The sequence below is a fragment of the Manacus candei genome, unplaced genomic scaffold (genome assembly GCF_025592945.1).
Source record: "Manacus candei isolate 608988 ecotype Guabito, Panama unplaced genomic scaffold, ASM2559294v1 h1tg000014l, whole genome shotgun sequence".
NCBI lineage: Eukaryota > Metazoa > Chordata > Aves > Passeriformes > Pipridae > Manacus > Manacus candei.
The window spans coordinates 40,481,413-40,497,635 of NW_026138062.1; the positions used below are offsets into that span (position 1 = coordinate 40,481,413).

The 16,223-nt window shown below is 41.4% G+C and overlaps 1 protein-coding gene across 1 annotated transcript; it reads right to left on the reverse strand.

The window, feature by feature from the left end:
• Nucleotides 1-2,558: 2,558 nt before the first annotated feature.
• BIRC2 (baculoviral IAP repeat containing 2) lies at nt 2,559-12,706 on the reverse strand. Its single transcript, XM_051779827.1, has 10 exons — nt 12,571-12,706; nt 11,142-11,208; nt 9,126-10,083; nt 8,916-9,015; nt 7,655-7,733; nt 7,043-7,091; nt 5,840-6,082; nt 4,430-4,684; nt 4,235-4,276; nt 2,559-3,448 (listed from the first exon to the last, which is right to left on the reverse strand). The coding sequence occupies exons 2-10, from the start codon at nt 11,181-11,183 to the stop codon at nt 3,255-3,257; spliced, it is 1,962 nt and encodes a 653-aa protein (XP_051635787.1). The 5' UTR covers nt 11,184-11,208; nt 12,571-12,706; the 3' UTR covers nt 2,559-3,254.
• Between the last annotated feature and the right edge of the window lie 3,517 nt (nt 12,707-16,223).

Below are 16,223 nucleotides of genomic sequence, written 5' to 3' on the forward strand. Positions count from 1 at the left end.
AGATTTAATGCAGTGGTGACCTCCAGAGCAAGAGTGACAACAATTACCTGTGAAGTAGTTCAACAGAACAGAGAATACCTTTTTATGTCCAGAATACATCTCCTGCCCGAACTGCGGTGGGTAATTGGGAACCAAGGTGGGTGTTCAGAAAACTGAATTTGCAGCTTCAGTCCATCTGCAACATAAAACGTGACACTGCACACCCCAGCCTCATAGACTGCAACTGCCACAATGCAGAAGTAAAGGCAGATGAACACACTATTTATAATTTTGATGTGCTTCATTTCTGATGCCTTGTGAGGAATATAGCAAAGAACCAAGTTCTGAGAGCATGGCACTATGGAGCTACTAGACAACCACTAACTCTCTCAGTCAGAAAAAGCAGTAATATAAAGATTTTTCTTTTTTATCATGCTAATGGAGTTCCTAGGTATTTCCTATATGGCAATTCATTTCAGCATGTAAGAGCAGAGCTTTGTTATGACTGGTGGCAGTACTAGAACTACATGCTGTCTTCAGTTTGAAGAGCATTGGGCCTCCTGGTCAATGCTTAAAAGCAAACAGAAGAGAAAGATAAGCATTCAGTCAAAAAAAGAACACAAAAATTCAGGAAACTGCTAAATAATTACAATAAAGCTTCATGGCACTTGCTTCACAAAACATACAGCTGCCACTTGGGAAACCTCTGTATCTTGCAGTATTGCAAACTAGTATCAGAAACTGCAACTGCTCCAGATACCTTGCAGATATGATAAGCTTCATTCCAGCAAAGAAATTGCTCATTTATGGGAGCTGGGAGCATTGCCTTCTATCTTCCTCTTACAGCAAGTCTGACCACTGAAGTCCAATGATACTAAAGTTCACATCCTCTACACCCCCTAAGCAATGCAAACACACTGCCAGCTCAAGACAAGCCATGGACCTGAAATCCTGAAATGCTGATGTCCAAGAATTTGAGCTGCTTGGTCAGCACAGCTGCAGGGGGTGCTTGCGGGAGGGGGGCTGTTTATTGCTATTCAACCCAGTCAGAGCTCTGGAAAATGCTTTCAAAGAAGGAAGTGGACACAGAACAAAGTGTGAGCACGGTCAGCTGGTTCTGTCACTTGATCCTCTTCAAATAAAACACTAAGCAGACTGTTCTCCATGGTTTAACGTTTTGCCAGGGTCCTGTTTGCAATGTGCTACAGACAACTAGCTTGATTAGAGCTTTCTTGGAATAGTACTGAGGAGAGAGCATAGCTGCTCACACGTACAGCATAATCGAGCAGGGAACCCACAGTCATTACAGTGGGTGTAGCAGAAAGCCATACCCTAGATAAGCCTTCCTGACAAAACTAGGTCAAAGAGTCTTACCCATTAGTTTCTAGATCAGGTTCTCCCACTTCTCAGAAAGTGATTCAGGTACCTAGATGCAGACAGGCAGTGCTGTTTGAAGCTGCCCAGGACATTCAAAACACTGATCAACCAGGGCTGAGAGGTATATTGCAGGCCCTGAGATACTCTCAGGCATCACAAATGACACTGAACACCTGAACCACAGAGGGCTTCTTTTTAAAGCCCTGTATATCCTCTAATCTAACCTATATGTAGTTAACTGGAACATCTGAAAACTCTAACTCCCTACATTCTAAAAAAACACCAAAAATGCATTGTTTAAAAAGACTGCCTGCTACTGTTTTTCTACCATGTTTTTCCCTGTCCTCTTCCTTGTTCAGAAACAACACTTACCTGTTAACAATTCCACATTCTTTAGGTGAGCCTGACCTCTCCAGCTCCCCCTGCAGATTCATCTTAATCTGCAGAAAGTATACTTTTAATGACATTTCAAAACCAGAAAAACAAAAGTATGTTAATCAGAGCTGTTTAAAATTACATGCTAGTTTTGAAACATTTACACTTTTAATAACAAAAATAAAGGGAAGATATGTACATGTAATAAAATTGGGCAAAAGTCTACATTTCAAAGAATTACAGCAAGCCAATCTACAGTTAAAGAATCCAGGTCTGAAGACTGAGAAGTCCAGTCAGACATTAAATGTGGACAACTGTGGGCTGAAGAAGACTGACTTTAAATTAGAGCCAGACAAACTGACTCCAGCACTGCAGGATCTGATGCCGTTATCCTGGCAGTATTATTCCACTGCTTGACATGAAATCCTTGCAAAATACCTACAAACAGAGGTGTTCATAGGTATCTACTATGCAAGTCTAGGCATACAAAGTTGAAAAGGGTTAGTAAGAGTCAATCGGTAAGAGAATAGGAGTTCCTAGACTACTAGCTTATAAAACAACACTTCAGAGCGGGCCAGAAAATCCTACTATTTAATTGCACAATCACTATAAAGTTCCAAACACAGAAAAATAGCTTTTACAAATAATCTTTAGCACAAAGACTGAAGAGCTACCCTCTGCCTCATCTTTAAGGTGATGAGGACTAGAATTTCTATCCTTTGAAAAATCAAGACAGAAGAAAGTACCAGATGCTGTTGGGGTTTTGGGGGATTCTGTTTTTAAATAAAGAGGGAATCAGCAAGCAGCACAGAAGCTCACTTAAAAAATGAAAGAAAGACAAATGGAATTAAGTTTTATTGTACTTTTGGAGGCAAACCACCCCAAAATTTTGTCAGGAAAAGACAGCGTTCTAGTTACTGCAGTCTACAGAGAAAAACCAACAATGGGGAAAGAGTAAACAAACGCTTCTTTGAGAAGTAGAAGTATTTAATTCAGTCTTCATACAAACTATTAGTAATATACATTACACAAGTATCAAGACATGAAAAAACTTCTAAAATTCCTGCTGTTCCTGCAACAGTTAGCCTCTTTTCTCCTCAAGTCCAGAAGAAAGCCAAAACAGGAGTAGCTGAAGTTAATATTAATTATTAATAACAGCAAACTTATTATATTTCCTCACATCCACATGGAGGAAACTCATGAGAAGAGTTGTGCCAAGCTCCATTTCAGGAACTCAAGCAAAAAGTTTTTTATTCAAAGTGACACTGGTGTATCTACTTTCCCTATTCAGAAAGGAACACCACAAAAACCTAATATTGACTTGGTTTTATGAACAGAAAGAGCCTTTGGCACCGAAGGCCTAGCGTGCTCCTAATGATGATACACTTTACTATTACACAACTGTGTTAGGTGGTTGATTAATCACCTTCTGTACCACAATTTTCCATTCTTAAGACACTGCTGGCTTAAGCTTCAGCAGTTGGAGGATGACAGGAACAAAGACATTTTGCAAGTTTCCCTCTTTACGAAAGAAATGTACGGACTGTACCCTTTATTGTCCCCCTGCAAATAGGGCATTTTCTAAGGGATGGTGCACATTCTTTGCATACCACTAAGTGACCACATGGAATAAAAACAATAGAAACTTCTTTGTCCATGCAAACTTTACATGTTCTTTCCTCTTGCAATCTTCTTAATTGTTCTTCCATAGGTAAACCTGGAAAAAATAGTTAACTTTTTGTCAGCCTGAATATGTGTATATATTATATCAAAATATATTTAGAGTATAGCCATACCCTTTATTTCCCCATCTGTACTCACTAAATATAGATGGCAGTAAGAAAATAAGAACATTTTCCAGAGCTCAGAAGTGGCATGCAAGGAACCAGTCTGTACTTTCCACTTCTGAGAGATGATGGACAGCTCAGGGTGGGAGGCCAACCAGTGTTTACATTTGAGAAAAGCTGTACTTTTCTTGCTTGGATATCAGAAACACAGAGCATAGCCTGACTGGTGGAAGTGAGCTATATCCAGGCTTGTAAACTTTTCTGCAGTCTGTTAACAGATTACACTACAGGACTAAGAACCAGAGCAAACTCAATCCTATGTCTGACAAGTGTTTATGTACCCAGCTGTTGGGTCAAGCTAGATGTCAGGGCACCTATAACCCACAATGGAAAAGCAGAGATGAACCCTGCTGGGGAATGCTAACCAACTATCCCCTCTCCAGTCTTTACCAAATACCTGAATGAGAACTTGTATCAGGATCAAGTCCAGCATGTGCTTCAATTGTTGAGCTCCAGAAAGCTCTATATCATATGGTGCAAAACCATATTTAAGGCACATGCACTTAACTTTTGGTTAACTTTTTCAGTCCATTTTACTAAAGCAGAATTAGCGAGAGGGTAAAGCATAAAACCTACTTCTTAAACAAAGTAATTTTTTTATGTTAGCTATTTGTTCCACAATACCCTTTAAGATAAGAAGGCAGAATTTAAGGTACCTGAAACATCTTCTGTGGGAACATACTTCATGTTCTTCTCCACTGAAACAGGAGAAAAAAAATCCTTGTCATTTGACTTATCCATATTGAAACAGCATCTGTTTGTTTCTTTTTCTTCAAGTTGCTATGAGAGCACTGGTTAGACTTCTATAAAATTATATCTTTTACAAACAAAAGAAATCCAGACAGACATACCAAATAAATCTTTGTAGAGCACAGGGTCACAATCTCGTAGGCAGTTCCTGAATATGCTGGCTGCTTCATTTCCTTTCACTAAAATTGTATCTATCAGTTCCCTTGCTTGCAATGGTGTCTGAGTCTTCTGCTTAATAACATCATGCTCAGGTTCTGTTATCACTTTAGCTGACAGTAAACTCCCAAGGACTGGAAGTACACATGTTAAACGTTGGAATAAAGCCATGCGATTCTTGCGGATTAAGGATAAATCATCTGGAACATAAGAAGGATTAGATATTTGTTAGGAATACACTACTCCAAGTTGCACTTCTTTTTAACAATAATTGATACATTCTTTACAATCTACTTGAACCATTTGCTTATTACACATCATTAATAAAGCCCTCAGTAAGTTTCATAACGAACAGACTTAAGAAAACTACATAAAAGCAGCTTCTGAGCCAAAGCCCTTTCACCCAGGAAACCTCCTGCTCCCATCTCTAGGTTAAATGATCTGGGGGGGTCTTGTCTAACTCCACACTAGCGAGACTTACACTCTCCAGAGAATTGCAAAGAAAAAACACCTCTGCATAACACCAGTGCTAACTTATCGACAACCAAGAGGTTAACTTTAGTCAGTGTAGGCAAAATCATGTCTGTACATAGAAGAAAGCTCTTCTAAGAGATGTCCAACAGAATTATGTACAAAAAAACCCCCAGAAAAACAGCACAACCAGACTCTGGAGACTTTTTTAAGTCTACCAGAAACAACAATAAAAAAATTTCCATTAGGATTTAATGCTGAATCCATCCATAATTTTTTGACAGAAATGAGACTAGCAAAGAAGCAGCCTTAAGTCAGTTTATAATTAAGAAGTTTCATTATGCTTCACAAGCTCAAATCCAGAAGGATTTCTTTAGGCTGCAAAACTTCTATGGTTTTGAAGCTACAGGAAATGTTAAAGGCACATCAAATAAACACTAAATTGCTGACGTACATGGGCCTACAGTAAAGCATATCTTTGGCCATCTTACAGAATCTGAATTTGCAGCATTTTATGGCCTCTTCTAGGAGGTGGATATGGTGGCTTACTGATTCAAGCAGCTTAAAGAGCAGGCAAATTTGGAAAAAAATTAGTAGAGTGTGCCAAGTATTTTATTAACAGCAGTATAAAGGCACACAAATGAAAAATAGCTTTGGAAAGAAGAGATGATTCGAACCCTCGGCCCCTGGTATGAACTATTCTCCTAAAAGGGAATGAAACAATTCCCAGACTGCTAGTTCCATACAGATATCCTGACAATGCTTTTAGAGAAGCTGATCCTAATAGCAATGAAACTAAATCACTTAGTGAATCCAAACAAAAGAAAACCTATACATATTACAAATCACTTCAAATTTCACTTTTATTTATGCCTTATATGTACCTGATGCCGCTTCTTCTAATTGTTTTTCTTTCTCTTCTTCAATCTTCTCATCTTCAGCAATGAGCAGATCAGACACAAGATCATTAACAGTCTTGTAGTTTTCTCCAGTTGTAAGGATTTTACTTTGCACTGTTTGCTTTATTAGCCTTCTACTGAATCCCATCTCCAAGGTAGCTTTAATAACAGGCGTGTTCATCATGACTGCATCTTCTGAATGACTCTCTCCAGGGCCAAAACGAATAACTAATCAAAGAGGAAAATCACCGTGTATAATATAAAGAATAAAATATCTATACAACCCAGAAGTCGGACACATCAACGTTACCTACACACATGAACACCTGGCAGTAAAAAGTTTCAGTAGTTAAATAGAATTTTTTAAAAGTAGTTTTAAAAATGGAAGCCAGTTACTTAGTCATGGATTGAATCCAAGATAAACATCAATCCATGTCATGCCTTTGCTAAAATCGAGGATAATCCAGAGAAACCACTGAGAATTCCATTGTGTCTTAACAGCTTTTTTTATACTTAGTCATTTCTAACTTCAGCCTTGAAAAACGTCTTGGGGGAATGGGGAGAGGGGTGGAAATCTGTTTATAGTACCAACAATTGCTCTATTCCAAGTCTTGATCAGTATTTTCCATTCCACTCAGTAAGCACCAGACACATGGGACTCCTACTCATTGTCCTCAACCAGCAGGGACTAGGACAGCATAAACTCCTCCCAGAGGGTGAGTGGATTTTTTTCCACCATAACTAGAATCCAGCCCAGAAAGACTTCACTTTTATCAGCTTGTCCTACCTTCTTCCTTAACCTCTGCTGCTCAACTCAGAGCATTTACTCAGCTATGTGCCTAAAATGGAATTGCATAACTGCATGGTTATGACACCCTCTAGCAATTGTTCCACCAAGTTCAATACTTGCTTTGCTTAACTGAAACCCTGAAACGAAAAACCACAAATGCAGCAAGTGCCAAGCATTTAAACCCACAAACTTTAATATGAGCTGCTAGCATGAAAATAAGGAAAATAAAAAACAAGATCGCTTAGAGGTGTTTCCTTGGACTTTATCCATACAACATCAAAACTACCTCACTTTTAGGGAACAAATGTAAGAATTGGCTATCCAAAGCTAATTTGCTTAGCAATCATTGAGTATGCAAAATGCTGAAGAAGTGTAAAAACATGCTTTAATATACATACTTGGGGGATCAATGTTTTCATCTACAGGCGGCTCAGAGGTTGACAAGAGCTGTGGAACAGAAAAGAACTACATTAGTATCAAAATACTGCTTTTCCCCCTGTGTACCTTTCTAACACATTCTTCCATCACAAACCACGTTAAGCCTTTTACCTGAGTGGTACCCATTAAATATTTTACAGGCAGTTACACAAGTCTGCAACTATATAATCAATATAAAGCTGGTGCTGACCACTTCCATGAAGAGGAGTTTGGCATACCTTTGCCATAAGAATTACAGCTAGAAATAATTCAGGCTGTCCATGACTGATTTCTGAAATAATAATTACTGATCTGCATTATTCAGTGACACAAAATTTCCCTCTCTTAACATAAAGGAGCTCATGCCTCATAGGACTTTCCACAAGTAATCTGTAAAAGTTAAACTCTATTAGTCCAAGACTAGCCATGGTTCAGCACTGGTTTCTTGTACGTGATCATGAAGAGCATTTATCATGTTAGAAACCTAGGAGAAACATATGCAGAAATGAGGCAGAAGGATGGACCAAACTCACAAAAAGGACACAGCACTCTTCAACAAGGGAAAAGCAAAGTTACAGGACAGTAAAGTTTACCTGTTCAAGGAGATGGGGGAATCTGGCCTGAATTTGACTTACAAACTCTCTTCCTTTGACACGAAGCAGATACTCACATCTGGAAAATTGACATATCAAATTATACATTCAACTTGCCAAAGGAAAAAAATACAGAAGAATAAAGGAGTTTAAATCCAGTGTAACTTAAATACTTATGTTTCTCTTCCTTCAGAAGAGAAAGAGTACTCAATGGGAAGCTTGATGCAGCCTAGTGTCAGGTGACAGTTTGATAAAACTTTTCCATGATGTCCGGTTGCCAGTAGGCTTATATATATAAATGCAGCAACTTTACATTCTGCTACCACTTGTAATCAAAACTGCATGTCATGAGAAATAATACTGTGTCAGCATCACTACAAAGTGCAGTGATGAACTGTTTCTATCTTACATGCATCTTACCATTCTTATCTCCTACTCAAATCATTCAAAATAATTTAACAGAAGTTAACGCCACTATCAAAGCCAGATCCACTTCGCTAATTCAGAGTTTTATCTCCTCTGTACATTTACTGACAGGTTTTACACAGTAAGAAACAAAGTTGTCATTTAACCCTACACACATCATGTAGTCCAACAGTAGGTAGTAAATTGCCCACGAAAGCCTAGTTGGAGATCTACTATGAGAAGAACTATAATTAGCTTTCCTGAAATTAAGTGCAGCTATTTCTGCCATTAATGTAGGTGGCAATTTTCACAAGCACAGACAGAAATTAGGTATGCAATTGCCATTTAATTAGGGGTGACATTAAAAAGTTATTTCTGTTATTTTTCCAGTAGAGACATATTAAACAGCCACTGAAACCTTCCTCACAAGCCCTTCCACATGTAGGAAACTAAACTGCACAAGCAGAAAAACTGGTTCAAGAGCATTCAGCATGGGAACAGAACTAGAACAAATGAGTTACACATACTTCATTTCTCAACAGCCTACGCTCTCCCCAGTCTGCTTTCTGACTGCTTCTCTTAGACAAATATGCTCATTAACAATGCAGACTCACTTGTTAATAGTGATTTAGGGATGCACATGGCCTTTAATTACGAGGTGGAAAGCATTATATACCATGTTTAACGAAGAAATGTTTTAATTAAGCCCACCTTAGCATTTCAGAGCTTTTAAATACACATGAAATACATCCAAAAGAAAGAGTACGTCATACGGTGAAGTTAAACAGTACATACCTGCCAAAATTAGAAGCATTTAAGAATGTGAACAAATTATTATAAAGATGTTGCAAGTTACCTTGGAAACCACTTTGCATGCTCAATCCATGGATCATCTCCAGATTCCCAGCACCTTAACCCACCATCACAGCAAAAACACTTGACATCATCATTGCGCCCTTTAAAAAGAGAACAAGGCAAAATATCTGGCAAACGTTCACACAATTTACCTAAAAGTAAATGCTGACATAGCTGCATGAATAAAACCGGAGCAGTCTGTTTTTCTTACCTACATAGTAAAAGCCAGCATCTGCAAGCTGTTCGGGCTGAACTGGAATTCTGGTTGGCCAATTGATGAATGTTTTAACACGTGCCTCGTGGGTTTGCATGCTCACATTTGAAACATTGAAACTTGGCTGGTCTCGGGTGAGGTTTTCCACAAAAGAACAGTTTGGATAGTGCCTCCGGTGCTCTGACACAGCATTATCTTTTGGTTCCCAGTTACACAGCTGACCACCGCAGGTAAAACAAGCAACTTTGTCTGCTGTCCCCAAGTAATAAAGTCCAGCCTTTGCCAGATCAGTGGGTGAGAGAAACGTCAGTGGCCATGAGTGAAAGGTGCGTAGCCTAGCCTCTTCTGTACTCATAGAAGGATTGTAAAGCTTATGTCTCAAGAATGAAAGGTCTTCAGCTGCCCTAGTAGTTACTGGGTCTTGAGGAAAACTGGAAAAAGAGCCACTGAAATATCCAACTTGTTCTAAACTTGGAGAAAGCGATATGGAACGCAGAGATGGTGAGAGACTGTTTGCAACTGAGGGCAAAAAGGCAGAACGAGACGACAGTCCACGGTTGTTAACTGAAAGCATGCTTTGAACAAAACTGCAGCCAGGACATAGCTCTTTATGTTTTTCCATAGCATTATCTCCTGGTTGCCAGTTATCCAGTGTTAAGCCACAACTGAAGCACTTAACTTTATCCTGCACGCCAGTGTAATAAAACCCAGCCCGGGCAAGACTCCGTTCTGATACCGGCATGTTAACGGGGAAAGCAGAAAACGTTGACATTCTGTAGAGCTCACACGACAGGTCATACTTCAGTTCACCACACACAGCACTGTGCCTCATGATGCTAGCCAAGAAAGGGCTATCTTCCACTATATTCATAATGGACTGGTTTTGGAAAAATGGGACAAGTCTTCCTCTGGGAGGTAGTTGTGTGCATGAAAGGCAATTTGGAATAATCCCCGCCTGTACAAAAGCAATAAATACTTTAATGTGTAACTTCAAATGAGCCAGTGAATAGAATCTGCCTCGTGATTAAAAGCCTTTTAACATTTGGGAAGTTCTTGTAGTTTAGTTTACAAAACTGCTTTCAGTGCAAAAGCTGCCTCATCCCATTTTAACAATTGAAGAAAGCATGTTGAAAAGGAATTTCCCTTGAATCATATAAGCATCACATGCTTTCGTTCTTTTGCATATCTGGGAGAGCAGTACCAATTTGTCAGGCTAGTGGAGGTGGGATCAAAACAGGAAAAACCTCAAAAGGGTTTACTACTCCTTTGTCAATAAAGAAACTAAAATTGGGGGCAACTGAAACAATATTGTTCTTATCCAGAACATATGTTAAGTGATTTAAGAACTAGATTTCACCCTAGACAGCTGATAAATATGTAGCTTATAGGCACATATAGATTTTAGTTTGAAAACCTCATTAGGAACCTGAAAAGTAGGGTTTATCAAGTTCAAAGGGCATACAAAAAATAGAGACCCAGAACTGACATTACTGAACTGATCTGGTATATTTGCAACTACTGGCTCCCAAAAAAACTTCTCAACTTCTGCATATTGATGTAACAAGTTGTTAAGACTAAAGAAGTTAGTCTATACACAACTCCACATGTATTGTATATTCAGCTATTAGAGAAACAAATCCTATACACTGCCTCTGACAAGGATGAACTCTCCCTGTTAACAAATTTGGGATAGCCCCAGCTTTTCTGTCTACAACAGTGTCAGCACTGAATTAACAAATCATTTCAGTTTTAACCTGGTGCCTGAGTTACAAGTACAGAGTTATCAAATGTAACATAAATTAATTGCCTTGTGTCGGGACATTCTGATGCTTTATACAGTTGAATTAAGTTTTTTCTCCACGCCATGTTTATGGCAGAGTAAACAGAACCCCCAGATTAAAAAAAAAATAATAAAATTGATGTGTTAGTTTCTTTATTTCTGCACAGAACTACCTCCCAGAGTTCAGACTGAAGTCCCTATTAAGGTGTCTACGCCTCCATATTGATACTGACTGTTCTCAAGAAGAAATTGTAAGTATCTGTAGTTTCAATCATCTAATTCTTTTAGGCAGAACAAAATCTGTAAGAAAGAAAGAGAGGAGTGTTTCAAAGTATACAAAATTAGGTGCATGCAATGTCTATGCAAACAGAAATTACACAAATTAAAACAACATAAGCTTTTTTGTAATCATAGAACGTTAAGAGTTGGAATGGGCCTTAAAGATCATCTAGTCCCAATCCCTCCTGCCATAGGCAAGGACACCTCCCATTAGACCAGGTTACTCAGAGCCACATCCAACCTGGCCTTGAACACTGCCAGGGGTGGGGTGTCTACAACGTCCCTGGGCAACCTGTTTCAGTGTCTCACCACCCTCACAGTACAGAATTTCTTCCTAATATCTAACCTAAATTTCCCCTCTTTCAATTTGTACCCGTTACTCCTTGCCCTATCACTGCAGTTCCTGACAGAACCTTTGGCCTCTCTGTAGGCTCCCTTCAGATACTGGAAGGCTGCTATGAGGTCTCTATGCAATCTTCTCTTCTCTAGGCTGAACAGCCCCAACTTTCTCAGCCTGTGTCATGTTAGCTAGAAAGTTTCAGGGAGTCAACATTACACTGTGATATGGAGTGGATTTTACACACTTAATTTCCCTGTTACTGACACACATGCAAAACTGTTTAATCCACGAGCAGAATTTTTCTGGCAGATGGATTAACTGGTCTACTTAATCACCAGCTGTATAATTAAAGGTAAGATCCTGTACTGAAGCTGCAACCATTTAAATTGGTTTAAACTTGCAGATTCTCAAACGTGAAGGTCCAGTTTTATAACACTGACTTAAAGAGCACTGGAATTTTTAATTTATGTGAAGCCAATTATATTTGACTTACAGGACATCAGCAAATCTAAACTTCGCCAAAAATTCAGGTAAGGCCAAATACAAAGTTTTTATATTTGTATATGTGAATAAATACAAAATTATATATTTAACAGTCTGGTACGGAGCATCGGTTCCTAAAAAGTTCTTCCAGGAAAGGCTCAAAACAGTCATCATGACACAGCACTACGAAAACAGCCCCCTGCGCTAAGGGCACACATCCAGAGCACCCGAAGGCGCCCGGCGGGGTCTGTCCGTGGCCGCACCCCCAGCAGCCACAGCCCCATGTCCCCATGCCCCCTGGTCCCTCCCTGGCTTCGCCAGGCCTGGCCCGAGCGGATCCAGCAGGGCTGCCACGCTCCCCTCCACGGCCTGGGGCGGCACAGGACCCTCAGCCGCCCCGGGGCTCCTCCGCCACACCGGGGACGGGCATAGGCACAGGCACAGGCACAGCCAACCCCCACTGCCCCCCCAAGTGGCAGCGCCCTCCCGCCTGGGCCCGTCCCAGGCCCGCCCGTCCCATGCCCCCTATGCCCCCCCTTCCTCCCCTCCCCAGTACTCACGGCCTCCAGGCGGGCCCCGCAGCGCGCCCCAGCGCCCCAGCCTATATGCGGTGCCTGGCAGGGAGCGGGGGGAAACAAGCCCCCCACCGGCACCGCCCCGCCCGGGAAACTCCGGCCGCAGCGTCGCACCGGGAAGTCCCGGCGGCCGCCGGGCGCAGGCGGGGCCGGACGGGGCCCTGCCCTTCCCCTTCCCTTCCCTTCCCCCGCGAGCGAGCGCCGCCGGGCGGCGGGAGCGGCCCCGGGGCGGTGCGGGGCCCTCGGCGCGGGGGCGGTGCTCGGTCGGGTCCCAGCGCTGAGGGGAAGGGAGGCCCCGGCCCTTGACAGCACCAGGGATCTTGGGTACTTTCCTGCTGGCCGGCGGGGAAACCCGCCCGTAGAACGTGCTTTCCTTGGCGGGGATTTCCAGCTCGGCGGGCGCGGCGACGGGAAGGGGAGCGCCCGGGGGGGGGGCAGCGGCCCAGGCTCGGCTGCACACACAGATCCGCCGTCCCGAGCGGGTGGCCAGGACGGGGCTCACCGCAAACCCCGCAGTTTTTCACCTCTGCTCCTTGACACCAGTGTCAAGCTCGGCCGCATTTCCTAATATAGGCAGCTCTGCAGCCTGCGAGAGGGGAAGCAACGTGACAGGCGAAAGACCCCAGTCACTGAAAGTCACAGAGGAAGAACAAGAGGAAGACAAAATAAGATGATAAATTTCCACTGGAAAGGTTTAAGGCAGTATCTCTGAGTACAGAAATCTGAAAAACTTCCACGGCAGCTACCAGAACGCTGATCAAAAGTTCAAAATCTCCCAGCACAGTTATGGTCTGGCATTTCCTATGAAGAAACAGCAGATAAAAGATTTTAAAAAGCCCCCTTTTGGGACGACAGAATGATAGTAGGGTGTTTACACAACTGAGAACTGAAGAGTAAAAATAAAGGAAGTGTGATAGAGCATTATGACACTAGTGGGTAATTTTCTGCAACAGAGTTCCCGTAAGATGAGTTTGGAAGAGACTCATTCATATATTTTCTAAAACTGTTATAAATTTCCTGTCATATGTGATGACATCTATCATATGTAAGGATACTATCACATTTGAACCACCTAGCTGTGGTGACAGTACAGTACAGCTGCTGCTGTTACACCATTTAATATCACATAATGATAGACATAGAAACCTTTGCATTTCAGCAGTTGCACAAAAAAATCCCAAAAAGGTCAAAAACTTTTTAAAGTTTAAAATGGTTGTCAGATCACTGATACTTTGTGTTAAGGAAGTTGCTTACACGGAAGTCAAGGTTCAAAATACTGTATCTGAAGAGTGACAGGGTGTGGTATTTAGTTTTGTTTGACATAGGGAACTGTTTAATGTCACATAAGGAACATACTTGTACGTGCATGTGCTTAAAGATTTACTTTGACGGGTTATCTCCAGTTTTGGGACTTAAAGCAGGACTCCCCAAATGAAGTTACATTGAATCTATTATAAGAATCTTGACCTTTTACCGTACATTCTCCCAAGCCTAGTTAATCCAATGTTCCTCCTTAACTCTGCTGCATCCCTCCCTCCCTTATGCCACTCCACCCCCAGCCGCTATCTGCCCTTACCCCTCTGTACCCTTCAGTCTCCTGCTAATCTGGCACTATAAACTGCTATTTCCTCCCCTTCCAGGCCTCAAGGCAAGAGGTTTCAGGTTCTCCCTTTCTGCTTGGCAGCCTCATGTCACAATGAGGAGGAAGGGAGGGGAGGAATTATGAAGCAGACTAAAATACTTGGAATAGCAGAAAAATATGTGTAGCTGCCCTGAGCTGTCAGGCTCTTTCAACTTGCTTTGCCTCTTTCAGTATAGTAGCAGCTCCTCCACTTCTCCAATCCCAGCAATTCCTTTGCTTTTTCTGAGAAAGAGATAAGAAGGAACTTCCCTCACTTAGCTGCAACGATGTCCCCAAAGAACATGAGGTAAGAACGTAACTAATGGGCTGAAATTCCTGAGGAACAGTGCATTATCATCTGTATTCTCTGTATGGCTTCAGCCTGGGACCAGGGTAACTGTTCAGAAGCAGAAGAAGAGGACAGCAGTGGTGCTTAAGCCCTACCCAAGCTAAATGCAGGCTTTGGCTTTGGTTCTCTGTAAATTCTCAGTCACATCACAAGGACTATTCCCTATTCCAGCCCTTTCACCAGCTGCAGCAAGCTTTCAAGTTCACAATCTTGACCTAAAACCCAGTAGCACTGATAAACTGAAACAAGGCCTTCTACTTTGTAGACTTTTAGCTCTCGAGAGGGGGAAGAAGGCAGCCTTCAGACAAAGCTGTCCTCAAAAAAAGGAAACTGCTTTCATGAGGAGTCCTATCTAATCATAGAGGTCAAAGTGCTAATAAAAGTGTGGCTGCCACATTACCAGTGTTTATGAAAATAAACTTAACAGCAGTGTTGGCTGAAACAGCAGAGGTGATAGAGCAAATTTCTGGAGGTGGAAGGCAGTGCCTCTGCAGCATGAGTGCATTATCAATGCCACATCTATCAAGTAACACAGACAGCCCCTGAAGTACTTCTATAACTGCAAGCCCAGAAGTCTTCTCTGTGAGGCCTAACAAATATCAGTCTCCCCAAGCTGTCATCCTTCTCCAGTGCCTTCTCCTGTGTACCATCCTCCACAACGTTAAAACATCTGGCTTTAATTGTGCCTCTGTAACACACCTCTAAATATCTATTGAGAGGAGAGAGGGAGAAAACATGCTGTTATTTGCCTTTTCCATTACTATTGCTCTTCTATCCCATAAATTACAGAAACAATACTATAACCTAGTTTCTCACCACCATAAGAGAATGCCAGAATATCTTGCTAGGATTTCAGCCTTACCAATTACACATGCACAACCTTAACAATCTGACATGCACAATGGTTAACCACAGTTTTTATCACAGGTGTTTTCTGGAGATACAACTAGCTCAAAGTAGCAAATTAATCTTGTCAGTGCTATCTACAGTTTCAGTAAAACTGCTTTGGTCCTTAAACCTATCTAAGAATATAACCTATAGTTGCTTTTTTGTCGCAGGGACAAGCATTCAGTTGGGTGAAGAAAAAGTACTCCACAAAACATTAAATGTATTACTTCAGCTGTATCTACAGCCTGCCTGGCTGTTGATATACAGCGATAACAGAAAATATCTTCATTCCAAGCTGCTTTTAGGAGTTGGAAATTTGGCATTTCTCCAAGGCCTCACAAGGCTTCATCAGGAAGCCATGCAACTCATCTAGTGAACTGAGAGATAGAGGGAGACTCCTGTACCAGCTCTCCCACAAATCTAAACCCACCTATAAAACCTGTATTAAAACATAAAACCAGTTATCACTGGCTAGTGCCCACGTTTTTGAGCTTCCCAAAGGTATCAAATGCGTCCATGGAACATGATCTACTTATTTTGAATTTTGGAGTGTTAATTTCATTGCAAGCATCAACTCCCGTTTCAGCAGCAAGGAGATAGGTTTCATCTGTTAAACTGATCTAAGATGGTGATTAGCATTTCACAAAAAACTACTGAATGAATTTTCTCCGGAAGATATGGCTCATCAGCTCCTTGAGGACACAAGAGGAAGATAATAATGAGAGAAATAGGAAAAAAGTAGATAGTAAGGAAAACTTGGGAAAAACCAACTTGAGGCAG

What these genes read in the sequence shown, in the direction of transcription:
- BIRC2 (XM_051779827.1), bottom strand. Translation starts at nt 11,183, where the DNA reads ATGATTGAAACTACAGATACTTACAATTTCTTCTTGAGAACA. An exon ending in TGCTGGCTTTTACTATGTAG is followed by an intron (nt 9,016 to 9,125) that starts GTAAGAAAAACA and finishes CTCTTTTTAAAG; the next exon opens with GGCGCAATGATGATGTCAAG. An exon ending in TCCCACAGAAGATGTTTCAG is followed by an intron (nt 3,449 to 4,234) that starts GTACCTTAAATT and finishes TATTTTTTCCAG; the next exon opens with GTTTACCTATGGAAGAACAA.